Below are 13,257 nucleotides of genomic sequence, written 5' to 3'. Positions count from 1 at the left end.
CCTCGTGTGGACGAGATTTTTGTCAAAAATCTCATCCACACGGCTGGCGAAACCCAGGATTAGCGGCCGCAGACGGATTTGCCTCAGCGAAATTCCACAGCAAATCCGCCCTGTGTGAACCCAGCCTTAAAGTTTTTCACTACATTATCTTCTACCATTGAAAAAAGCCACTTGTTCCACAAACCACAAATCCTCAGATGGCCATGTTGAAAAAAAAAAAAGAAGTTATAATTTTTTGAAAGCAGGGGAAAAAAAACAGTGCCCTTAAGTGGTTAAATGATAAAATGTAAGCTTCCAGCAATCACCACAAGAGGGAGCTCACTACATATGGATCTATACAGTCCAATAATAAATCCAGCTGCAGTAAAGCTGCTATGCTCCCCCTAGTGGTGACTGAACGCAGCTAGGATTTTATCATTTCACTCTATGTCTATGCAGGGGATCTGGAGCTCTGAACCCAATAAGCAGAACTCGGACCCCTCTAAAGGTATATGATGAAAGTAAGTGTTACTAGCCAGGTGAGGGAAGGAAGGGCGAGATACAAGGGCAGAATGGACTGATAGGAGGATCATCTCACCGCTGACCGTGTAGATTTGTAGGTCACATTTACGGAGCTGGACGGCTTCTCCTCCTCCTCGCTGCTGCTCGCTTTGTAATCCGCTTCCTTCACTCTTTGCTTTGTCTGGAAAGAGGAAAAGACATGAGCGCTGCAGAACCAGACACACAACTCATGATGCCCATAGTGGTAGGCGCAGGTGATGAAGCCCAGGAGCCAGAGTCAATATTAGTATTTTAATAGCTCATGGCTACAATGAGTTTTCTTGACATGGCAGATCTGCAGTTGCACTACTACTGGAGCCTTATGACAACACTTCCTGTCCCGGCCTTGTCAAAGGAAAACTCGGTAGATCAATTTCACCATCCATATAAATATCCACATTGATCCTAACTGGCTTGAACAGAGGCAATATCTGTGCATATTAAAGGGGTATTCCGAGACTATCTCTAGAGACCCCTGTGGATCAGTGCGGCAGGCCAGACGTGGTCATCAGTAGTCAGGGATGGAAGTGTAATAGATGGCTTTAAATCATTGGGTGTGAAGACATCTATTACACTTTCACCTCACCCCACCCCACCCCACCGATGTGGACATCCAGCCCTGCTACACTGACAGTGGGCCGCAGGATCAACTGATCAATGGAGATACGGAGTGGCAGACCTCCTCAGGATAGGTCATCAATAGTAGAAGTTCCAGAATACCCTTTTAATGTAAATGAGGACCACAATGCACGGCTAAAGGCAGCTACAACAGGAGCTAGCAGTTGTAAAACTGTAGTTCAGACCATCAAGCAGAGGTAAGCTAGCTACACGCTGCCCCCACCTTCACCCCCAGGGCAAATAAGTCTCACTACCTTCTGCACCATGGGGTTGACCCTCTCTCGCTTCTTCCTTCTGACCACGGACGCTTCCTCTTCATCTTGTTCTTCACTGCTGTCTGCAGAGACAATGGTAAAATAGTCAGATGCAGCACAGATATATGCAACCTGTAAAACCATTTAAAGGGGGTTTTCCATGGAAATACTATACCAGGTCATCAATAGTTGATCAGCTGGGGGTCTGCAGCTCAGGATCCTGGCCAATCAGCTGATTGGGTTCCTGTTGTCAGCACCACTAGACACAGGGCTACAAAGTGAAAGCGGTTAGCTCCGACCTGTGTAGTGGCCGATACTTGTAACTGCAGGTGCAGCTCCCATCAATAGTATTTTCCTGGAAAACCCTTTAAAAGGTGTGTTCTGCTTGTATGTGAATTAAGCTTAAAGGGTATTTCTGTCAGCCAGCAAAAAGTGCTTGAGGATATAAAATAAAAAACTAAGCCACATTCACCGGTTAGAGGCCCACCAGGGTCCAGCGCTGCCACTCCAGTCTGGGAAGCTGCTGCGGTGATCCCACGCTGTTCATCGGTCACGTGACCGCTTCACCCAATCACTAGCCACAGTAGTCACATGCCATTCATGCAGACATTACCTATGAGGCCAGTGGTTGGCGGAGCAGTAACATAAATGATGAGCGTCATGTGACCATGCAGCAACTTTCTGGACTGGAGCGGCTACTCTTGATCCAGGGAATACTGATAATTCTGGGAGCAAAACCTACTAACAGCCCGTCCGGAGAAACAGAGGGGAGGGTGCTAAAAAACGTAGATCGAGTCAACAGGGCCGCCATTCATCTTCAATGGGAGTGCCGAGACAGCAGAGCTCTTGTACTCAGCTAGTCCTGTCAGCTGCATTTAAGTGAATGGAGCGGCACTGCGCATTTTTGACAGCCACTCCATTCCTCTGTCCAATCTCCTCCTTATTGCAGGGGGTGCAGTGAGCCCACAGTGAGGAGGTGAGGGGGATGCGAGTTCTCAGCCTTAAAGGGGTTCTGTCATTAGAAAAAAAAATTCAATACTTACCTATTCCTCCCGTCAGTCTTCTTACCGCATCTTCTCCTCCCCACCGATCTTCTCCTGCCTCCTGCAGGCCTACGAGTCACATCACCTCCAGCCAGCTGGATCCTTTTCTTCCGGTGACGAAGCGTACATTGGCGGCATTCTCCTTCCTGCAGGTCAGGGTACCCTGTAACTAGTGACATAGCATTCCCTGCTTAGCAGGGAGTGCTGAGCTATTGCCGAGACTGCGCACTCTCTCTCTCTGCAATAGTATATAGACTCTTGCGGCGAGACAGCACATGCGCAGTCTCAGAAATAGATTGGCATTCCTTCCTAGGCTCTGAACGTTACGTCACTAGTGACATAACCTACACTGACCTGCTGGAAGAAGAATGCAGAGAATGGACGCATCATAATAAGAAGAGGAGAGGAGGTGACTCGGGCGACAGAAGATGATCAGCGAGGAGAAGATGCAGCAAGTAGACTGCCTGGGAGGAATAGGCAAGGATTGATTTTTATTTTCTAATGACAAGATCCCTTTAAGACCCCCCCCCCCCCTAATCCGGGTAGGTGATGAAAGCCAATTTTGGGAATAGCCATTTAAGAATAGCGTTTCATACGCCGACCTTAATCTAAAGTGCGCTGGAGTAAGAAGTGCCAAATGTATTCAGAGGCGCAGACCTCTTAATAAATTTCGGACAAGGTTGGCTGTCCGACCTCCAGCTATGAGCTGAGGTAGGTTTGCACTGTTACGCCAATTTGTATCGGGCCACAGGAGGCCCTGCCCCTTCAGCGACCATGTGGTGCGATGTTGCCGCTGGCCCCATAGGTGATGCTCATGGGGTTCATATTCGTGCAAGATTTGTGTGTCTCACAACGCACGAATCTTGCGTTAGAAAACGGTCTTAAGTCTCCTTCACTTGCGAAATGATAGCGCAGACGCAGCACCAAAATCTGTGTGTTTTGTGCGTCTCATTATTTGCGCTGAAATCCGTGTCATTGGATTTGAAATCTGCATCGCGGGGAGGGGAGGGGATTTGCGTGTCTTGATGCATCCTCAGTATCTGCAGGCGCCATTTAGTACCAAATGCAGAGCAGAAAGTCAAGTGCGCATTTCTGCATTGGATTCCGCCGTGTGAATGAAGCCCTAATCGACTCGATCCCAAGACTGATACATTGTAGCAAAAGGGAAAGAGATCTGCAGTACTGGTGAAGAATACAACTGTAGCAAATCCCCCAGCTCTGTGAAGTCTGTGCAGCAATGCGGAAGATGAAGCTTAATTGCAGAAAAGCTGGCTGACAGCCACCCATGGGTTGCTAGGGGCAACCAACATCATCGAAGACTATCATTACAGGTCACTTTAAACCGAGCTCCCACAATGCCTTGCGCAGGCCTCCGGCCTTTCACCCTCACCCCGGTCCTCGTCTCTCCGCTTTCGTCCGGCGAACTTTCTGGTGGTTTTCTTAAATATGAAGCTGCACACCGGGGCGCTGGAGGCCTCCGTCTCTGCGGGGCTGGGCTCGGACATCACAGGGGCAGCGGCCGCCAGCAACAAGGCTGCAGTGACGTCGCCGGGGCATAGAGTCGCGGTGCAGAGCGTCCTCAGAGGAGGGTGGAGGTAGAATGTCGACACCTGTAGGCGCTTAGTGGTATTACAGCAGCCTGAAAGAAGCAAGCATGGAGGAGCACAGGTGAGTCCTATAGAGGACATATGTACTGGTGTATGTAAGGACTGAGGGGGAAGGCACTGTGTGTAAATAGCATTCCCCAAGTAGATATTTTTTCCCCTTATTTTATAGATATTGTTATTTTTGTTAACCCCTTAAATACTGTTTCGACCTTAAAAGGGCAAACCATCTTTTTCACGACTAAGCGCTTACTAAGTGACACTTATGTTATACAGCTAATTTCAAACAGGTGAGTGCGATATCGGGCTGTGAAACTTGGCCCGGGAACGTGTGATTTCCCCACGGATGCGAGGCGTTTCATGTCCGGTAAGTAGCGATCCATGTTGGAGGATCGGCAAGTGTTTCCCATTGAAAACCATGGAAAACCTTGCATCACATTTGCGTTCACCGCGCACGCCATGCAGCGGCTCCATTGAAAATGGGTGATGCCAAGGAAACGCCCAAAGATAGAACATGGCCCATTTTTCTTACTGCACCGCGATGAAGGGAAAAAAACCCACTCGTGTGTATGACATATTCACGTATCTCGCCACGCGCAAATCTCGCATGATTTTCTCAGGCGTGTGAAAGCGTCCTAAAAGCGCAGACCGAGGTGGTTACAAAGCGCTTCTGTTTTTGGCTAGTTTCACACGGCGTCCCAGATTTTCGTCTTTCGTTTTCTCAGTTCCGCGACTCTTTTCTATCTGGCGATGGCGACGTTCACTGTCGCGTTTTGGGATTCTGTTTTTTTGCTTTGTTCTGGGAGCCGGAAATTCGGAATCTCTTGACTGAATGGATCCGTTTTATGACCAAAACGAACGGCGTCCATCGACTAGAATGACATCTGTTAGGTTTCAGGATAGAAACCGAATGGACTCCATTATAGTCTATGTGGTCCTTTCGGCGCCGTTCGGCCGAGGGGCTCCCCTATCTTATTCCCTGAACGGAGCAGGGAAACGTAAGCCTCAAACGCAGGTGTGAATATAGCGCTAGGGTCCTTTTACGTGAAATGACAGTCAGGCGCTTCAGGACCCAACAGTCGTCTCGGTGATAATCGCTCAGTGAATGGAGGTGTAGCGGGTCGGTGATTGCGCCGTCAGACGGCCTCCATTCAGAGTAGACAGGCCGTCGGTCATAGATGTGCGCGGCCTGCTTATACGGGCCGATCGCCATTTGATTTTAATGGCTGTAGAAATTGAACAGTGAATGAATTATGATTCGACATTCAGTTGCTGCTGGCATTAAGGGCTCATTCACACGACCGCTGTGTGTGTAAGGGCTCATGAGCCGGTAGAGAGCCGGCTACCGTTGTGTATGGCAGTGAGTCTATTGCGCATGACCATGTATTTCACGCACACTGCCATGCGCAGTGTGTTTTTTTTGGGGGGTGGGGGGTGGGGTTGTCATCATTTTTTTTTTTTTTCGCGCTCTGATAGCGTATGGACTGCGTTGCATACGGTACCCATACAGAAGTATAGGGTGCATGATACACAGTGAAATAGAACACGCTGCAATCTTTTTTGCGTGTGTATCTACACGCTAATATGAACGGATCGATGAAAATCTGTGTACTCTCGTTGACTCCACCGCGTGTCGCACACATAAGAACCTCCGAACGCAGATGTGGACACAGTCTAAAAAGACCGGCAGGGATAAAAGCTTTGTGAAACGGAGACAAAAGTGGTCTCCGTTTCACATATTGGAGACAATTTTTTTCTTGCAGGTTTTCATGTTCCTGCGGGAAAATGGAAACCCAAGACTTGGGGGATGGGGTGAACCCAACGACGCTGTCTAAAAGGAGTCGCGTCCTTGAGGTCCACTGCTATTCTTGAGAGTTGGACACTTGAGCTATTCCTGCTAGATTACAGGAGCTTTAAACCGACACCTACGTTTAGAATGGCGTGTGAAGCCCAGGACCACACTCCATACATGTGAAGAAAAAAATTCTATTGGCTTGGAATACCCGAAAAAAAAGTAAAACGCAAGTATCAATATTTTTTATTTATTTATTTTTTTTATGTAGCCCCTGGTCCAGCGCAGAAGCCCCCCAGTCTCCGTCGCTCAAATCCCCGAAAAGCTGCAGTGGTCACGTGCCATTTATTGTGCACATCACTGCTCAGTCAACTGCAGGCTTCAGCAGTGAGTTGAGATTCATGCCAGTATCACCACTGCAGCCTGTGATTGCCTGAGCCGCCATGTACAATGGCGTGTGACCGCTTCTTCTAGGACAGGAGTTCCTGCTCTGAATTGGAAATTCATATAAGCGGGGAGTATGGATTATTTTTCAGTTATACCTTGCCTACAGAATTTTTTTTCCACTTCAGAAAACCCCTTGAATCCATTTGCTAAGAATGTGCTGTACGCAGCCGCGGTAACATGGTGCCATGTACTGTGCACGATGCAGTGGTGACATGGTGCCATGTAATGTGCACGATGCAGCGGTGACATGGTGCCATGTACTGTGCACGATGCAGTGGTGACATGGTGCCATGTACTGTGCACGATGCAGCGGTGAAATGGTGCCATGTACTGTGCACGATGCAGCGGTGACATGGTGCCATGTACTGTGCACGATGCAGCGGTGACATGGTGCCATGTACTGTGCACGATGCAGCGGTGACATGGTGCCATGTACTGTGCACGATGCAGCGGTGACATGGTGCCATGTACTGTGCACGATGCAGCGGTGACATGGTGCCATGTACTGTGCACGATGCAGCGGTGACATGGTGCCATTGACTGTGCACCATGTACTGTGACAGCTGTGGCAGACGTCCCGGATGCTATCTCATTGCTTTCAATGGGATCGGCGCTGCTGCTGGCCCCATTGAAAGCAGTGCTTTTGTGGCAACCCCCGCAGCATGATTTTTATTAAGGGCTTATATTTCAAGCCCTTCCCTGAAAATCATCCCTAGCTTGTTAAAAAAACAAAAAAAATCTTTACTCACCTCTCCGCCGCTCAGATGCGTCCTCTGGCTGGCTCCCCTGCACTGCTATCCAGCACTTTCAGCAGGCGGGGATTTAAAAATCCATGCCTCCTGAAAGGGCTGTGCTGATTGGCTGAGTGCTCAGCCAGTTACAGGCAGCGCTTAGCTATTCATTGATTCATTGACTGTAATTGGCTGAGCGCTTAGTCAATCAGCACAGCCCTTTCCGGAGGCAGGGATGAATAGCTAAGCGCTACCTGTAATTGGCTGAACGCTCAGCCAATCAGCACAGCCCTTTCAGGAGGCAGGGATTTTTAAATCCCCGCCTGCTGAAAGTGCTGGACAGCAGTGCAGGGGAGCCAGCCAGAGGACACGTCTGAGTGGCGGACAGGTGAGCAAAGTTTTTTTTCGTTTCTTTTAACAAGCTAGCTTATATTTCAAGCCCTTCCCCGAAAATCATTCTGCGGGGGTTGCCACAAAACCACAAAATCTCGGGGATGAAGGATACTCCTGCCACAGCTGTGGCAGAAGTCCGCGATATACTACATGTTTTCAATGGGGCTAGCACTGCTGCCGCTGGCCCCATTAAGAACACTGGCGACATTGCAGCGTTTTTCTTGCGCTGCGAGGCGAGTGTTTTCTCTCGCTCTCGCAGCACAAGTAATAAAAAGGCCAGTGGGTGTGAGCCCTAAAAGTGACACATGCCAGATTTCCAAAATTTGGCCTGGTCATTAGGTGCAAACATGCTTGGTCACTAAGGGGTTAACCTAATTTTTGTAAACCTTCAGGTTGAAAACGCCCATCATATTATCTTTCATCTCTCAGAAGGTTCTATCTCTTTCAATAGTTCCCCTTTTCTAAAAAAAAGTTTCCATGCTCACACAATGTCCACGTGTGTCTTATACAGGGCAGTGGAAAGCAGAAGTGAAGAACAGGAGGGCAGAGGAGGAAGGGCTGGTAGATATTACAGCGGGCATGAGGATCCTCTACTGGGGGTTACAGTGGAAGTGCCCCCACAAGCACTGGCTAAATCTAAATCCCAAGCGTAATACATTCATTGTCAAAACCAGTCCCTCCCCTAGAAGTTGTCGGAGGGATGAAACGTTCTCTGTGTGATATGGGCGGCCATGCTGGCTCTAGTACCCTGTTGTACCGCCTCTAGCTTGGATACAGGAAGTGAAACGGACGCCCATGCAGGCTCTAGTACCCTGTTGTACCGCCTCTAGCTTGGATACAGGAAGTGATACGGACGCCCATGCAGGCTCTAGTACCCTGTTGTACCGCCTCTAGCTTGGATACAGGAAATGATACTAGCGGCCATGCAGGCTCTAGTACCCAGTTGTACCGCCTCTAGCTTGGATACAAGGTGTTGTACGGGCGGGCATGGAGGCTCTAGTACCCCGTTATACCACCTCTAGCTTGGATATCAGATGTTATACGGGCGGGCATGGAGGCTCTAGTACCCTGTTGTACCGTCTCTAGCTTGGATACAAGATGTGATACGGAGATGGAGGCTCTAATACCCTGTTGTGGGGTACATACCTGTGACCCCCTTCTGTGTGCGGCCGAGCATTATTTTGCTTGAAGCTTCTTGGAAGTCGCCATGAGAGGAACACACGTAGCTGCAAGATGTCCCGAACATATTGCTGAGCTGTCATTGTCTTTCGTACCACTACTAGGGGTGACCAACTGTCGTGTGCGATGGCCCCCCCCAGACCATCACACCAGCAGGGGGCAGTGAGCCGCCCCACACCAAGACAGGATTGAGGCGCACGCCCCGAGATCACCAGATGCGAATATGGCCATCATCGGCAGACAAACTAAACCCGGATTAGTCGCTAAAGACAACCCAGTTCCACTCCGTAACGTCCAGTTTTGACTATTCACAACATCGTTGCACACAGAGGCGACGATGGGGGTCAAAGGCCGTACATCTAATGGGCACCATGAGACCAAATGTCCTACAACCCGGAAAAGGTTCTGATAGACACAGGGGTGTAACTATGGCACCCCCTGTCTCTTGATGGCGAATAGCAAAACAGTTGGAGCTGCTGGTGCTTGTTGGCCGATCAGACTCTCCTCTCTACTGGTGGTTTGTAGGGTGCGTCCTGAGCCGGGTCATCTTGTGTGCCCTCACGCATCCACTGGTCCCAACACCTCCTAACAGTCTGGTCAGACTCTTCTCCTTACTGGTGGTCTGTCGAGGGGTCCTGAGCCCAGTCACCTTGTGTGTCCTCACACATCCACTGGTCCCAACAACCCCTAACAGTCTGGTCATATGCTCCTCTGTACTGGTGGTCTGTAGGGGGCGTCCTGAGCCCGGTCACCTTGTGTGCCCTCACGCATCCACTGGTCCCAACACCTCCTAACAGTCTGGTCAGGCACTCCTTTCTGCTGGTAGTCTGTAGGGGGTCCTAAGCCCGGTCACCTTGTGTGCCCTCACACATCCATTGGTCCCAACACCTCCTAACACTCTGGTCAGATGCTCCTTTCTACTGGTGGTCTGTCGAGGGGTCCTGAGCCTGGTCACCTTGTGTGTCCTCACACATCCACTGGTCCCAACAACCCCTAACAGTCTGGTCAGATGCTCCTCTGTACTGGTGGTCTGTAGGGCGCGCCCTGAGCCCGGTCACCTTGTGTGCCCTCACACATCCACAGGTTCCAACACCTCCTAACAGTCTGGTCAGACACTCCTCTCTACTGGTGGTCTGTAGGGGGTCCTGAGCCCGGTCACCTTGTGTGCTCTCACACATCCACTGGTTACAAACCCCTAACAGTCTGTTCAAACGCTCCTCTCTACTGGTGGTCTGTAGGGGATCCTAAGCCCGGTCACCTTGTGTGCCCTCACACATCCATTGGTCCCAACACCTCCTAACAGTCTGGTCAGACTCTTCTCCTTACTGGTGGTCTGTCGAGGGGTCCTGAGCCCGGTCACCTTGTGTGTCCTCACACATCCACTGGTCACAACACCCTCTAACAGTCTGGTCAGGCGCTCCTTTCTGCTGGTAGTCTGTAGGGGGTCCTAAGCCCGGTCACCTTGTGTGCCCTCACACATCCATTGGTCCCAACACCTCCTAACACTCTGGTCAGATGCTCCTTTCTACTGGTGGTCTGCAGGGGGCGTCCTGAGCCCGGTCACCTTGTGTGTCCTCACACATCCACAGGTTCCAACACCTCCTAACAGTCTGGTGAGACGCTCCTCTCTACTGGTGGTCTGTAGGGGGCATTCTGAGCCCAGTCACCCTGTGTACCCTCACACATCCATTGGTCCCAACACCTCCTAACAGTCTGGTCAGACGCTCCTCTCTACTGGTGGTCTGTAGGGGGCGTCCTGAGCCCGGTCACCTTGTGTGCCCTCACACATCCACTGGTCCCAACACCCCCTAACAGTCTGATCAGACGCTCCTCTCTACTGGTGGTTTGCAGGGGGCATCCTGAGCTCAGTCACCTTGTGTGACCCCCATCCACTGGTCCCAACACCCCCTAACAGTCTGGTCATATGCTCCTCTGTACTGGTGGTCTGTAGGGGGCGTCCTGAGCCCGGTCACCCTGTGTGCCCTCACACACCCACTGGTCTCAACACCTCCTAACAGTCTGGTCAGACACTCCTCTCTACTGGTGGTTTGCAGGGGGCGTCCTGAGCTCGGTCACCTTGTGTGCCCTCACACATCAACTGGTCCCAACAGAAGAGACAACGTCTTCTAGGGGTGCGATTGTTATTTTTTTTTTTTTGTCTTTTTTTTTTTTTTTTTACAAAGTATATATATTCTGTGCACCTATACTCCACATCATATACATGATTTGCTGGGGCTTGTAGTCCGACGCAGCTGTATGATGTCTGCCCTAACGCATTTCTTGCCTCACCGCCATGCACCTTCTACCCTGATTTCCTTTTCACCTTCAACCAGTTTCCTTCCTCGCCCGTATACCTGTCTAGGAAGCGCCACCCTTGGTCTCCATGGTAACTGTCTCTGAATAATGGGAGCATCTATTTGATCTCCATGGAAACCAAAGCATTTGCTGGCCCTTCTGTACATAGAGCAGGCAGCCCTCTATTCATCTATAGACGGATCCGTGCGTCTGTTCTGTACATTTGCTCTATAGATTGCAATGGCAGAACACAAACGGCACAGAGGCCTGCAGGACGGGGGATGTTGAGCAGCGAGAGGGGGTGATGTAACTGGTACATGCGGATGTAAGTGAAGGAGGAGCCACAGATGAGTAGTGAATCCCCCTGTGGGGCCCTAAGGTACGGATGGGCCCCCAGCTACCTTCATGCTGCCGCCTGCAGCTTTGCGCAGCGTTTTTTAAACTCCTGTCATCTCTTTCTCTGCCTTGGGGAACTATAGCTCCCAGCATGCCCTAACACCTTCAGACCTTCAGGATCTGCTGGGAATTGTAGTGTTTCCCCACAGATTGCATTCCGCATGGCACCTTCTTCAGGGTGTGTTCACATGGGGTGGTTTTTCAGTGGGGAGGGGGTTTAGCTGTGTCCCACCAGTGGAACTGCTCATAGGGGATACAGGCACCCTTATCACAGATACGGCCCAACAGGTCATAACAGCGATGATCGTCGTTCTGCTTGTACACCGGAATAATCGTCGCTCAGTGAATGGAGGCGGAGCGGCGGGGATCATTCCATCCTGTCCGCCTCCATTCCCAGTAAACTGGCTGTCATGCATGCATAAACTGGACAACAAGCGCTAAGCAAACGAATTGTCGGTCATGCGTTTACACTGAATGACAATCATTCAGATTCTCTCTGGATTGCGGAATCTAAACGATTTATCTGCCCGTGTAAAAGGGCCCTTAGGCCGTCTGCACTCGGGCAGATTTGCATTGTGGAAACCTGAAACGGGCGTCCGCCTCCAGATTCCGCCGCAAATACCACCCATAGCATGCTATGAAAAAATGATTCTTCGCACACAAGCGGAAACCAATTGCGGTTTCCGCTCACGGATGAAAAATCACAGCACGCGCCATTCCTGTGCAGGCTCCATATGGACGGCTTCCATTGAAGTCAATGGAAGCCGTCCGACCCACAGCCTAGTGATGGCGCGGGAAATTCTGTTCTGCGCATGTGCGACGGTGCAACGGCCAAACCTTCCGCAATACAGAAAAAGAAAGAAAGCAGGTAGGCGGGGTCACCAGCTGCGATCAGGGCCGAATTTCGCTGTCGGAATCTGGACCTGCTGTGCGCATTCGGCCTTGCTGATCATGATCACACAACTCCCGTTGCACAGTTATAATAGCCGAGATCACAGCTCATCCCTCTGACAAGCTATTCCTGCCCAGACTGACAGAACTTGTGGAAAGTATGCCTCGACGTGTTGCCGCTGTAATTCAAGCAAAGGGAGGGCCGACACGTGACTAAATAGAATAAGAGAGCACTTTTTCTGAAAAACAGGGAGTGTCCAAATACACATATATTGTGGAAGGTAAGGATATTAAAACTGTCCTTCCAGCAGGCTGAAATGGTACAGCCTCCAGCTAATGCTGTGCTGGTGCATCATGGAATAGATGTGGAACTGGAAGTGGCTGGAATACACAGAGGAGACCCTCCTCTGTGTGACGGGCAATGAGGTGAGGGGGGCAGGGATGGAACGGGGAGTTGCACTGCTAATCAAACAAACCTTCATTGGTGATCGTTGGCCCCTTTTTATACAGCCTGTCAGGCTAACAAGCTTTCAAAAAAATGTTCAGGCCCGATAATTGCCCAGTGTAAAAGGAGCTTTAGAGACTGCACCTTATTGGCTGTTAAAAGAAAGGCGGAGCTTTTTGGTGTTTCATCATACATTGCACCTTCTCTTTAAGGGCTTATACACATAGACAAATTGTGCACGCGTATTTGTGCGCAAAAAATCTGCACGTGCAATATGCAGAGAATTGACTTCATTGGGCGCGTATTTTATGCACGCATTTCGTTCACGCGAATAAATTCTCTATTTACCTGCGCGTTTGTGCACGAAAACTAACTTAATTGCCCATTTCAATAAACGGGAGCGTAGTTCCGTGTTTTTTTTGGGCGCACAAAAAGTACAGTAAAACGCACGCTTTTACATGCAAAGATGCAACACACATTCCGCAAAAACGTGGTGCAAAGGTTATGTGCACGTAAAAATGCATACGCTCATGTGAATCCGGCCTAAATAATGCCCTAGACAGCCATCTACTCCGCGGACGTCCCATCCCGTACCTGCATGCAAACCCCCCTTTCCATATGAGTCATTG

At 50.1% G+C, this 13,257-nt stretch overlaps 1 protein-coding gene across 1 annotated transcript in view; it reads right to left on the bottom strand.

The window, feature by feature from the left end:
* Window positions 1–13,257, bottom strand: part of RNF113A (ring finger protein 113A) — a 40,052-nt gene that overhangs the window by 10,928 nt on the left and 15,867 nt on the right. The window contains exons 2-4 of the mRNA XM_066586962.1: window positions 3,846–4,094; window positions 1,413–1,495; window positions 578–682 (exon numbers count right to left, since the gene is read on the bottom strand). Of these exons, the coding sequence (XP_066443059.1) occupies window positions 578–682; window positions 1,413–1,495; window positions 3,846–3,960 (303 nt within the window). The 5' untranslated portion in view covers window positions 3,961–4,094. The remainder of the gene's footprint in view (window positions 1–577; window positions 683–1,412; window positions 1,496–3,845; window positions 4,095–13,257) is intronic.

Source organism: Eleutherodactylus coqui, chromosome 13, assembly GCF_035609145.1.
Source record: "Eleutherodactylus coqui strain aEleCoq1 chromosome 13, aEleCoq1.hap1, whole genome shotgun sequence".
NCBI lineage: Eukaryota > Metazoa > Chordata > Amphibia > Anura > Eleutherodactylidae > Eleutherodactylus > Eleutherodactylus coqui.
The sequence above is the reverse complement of the archived record's forward strand: the minus strand, read 5'-3'. Positions and strand labels throughout refer to the sequence as shown.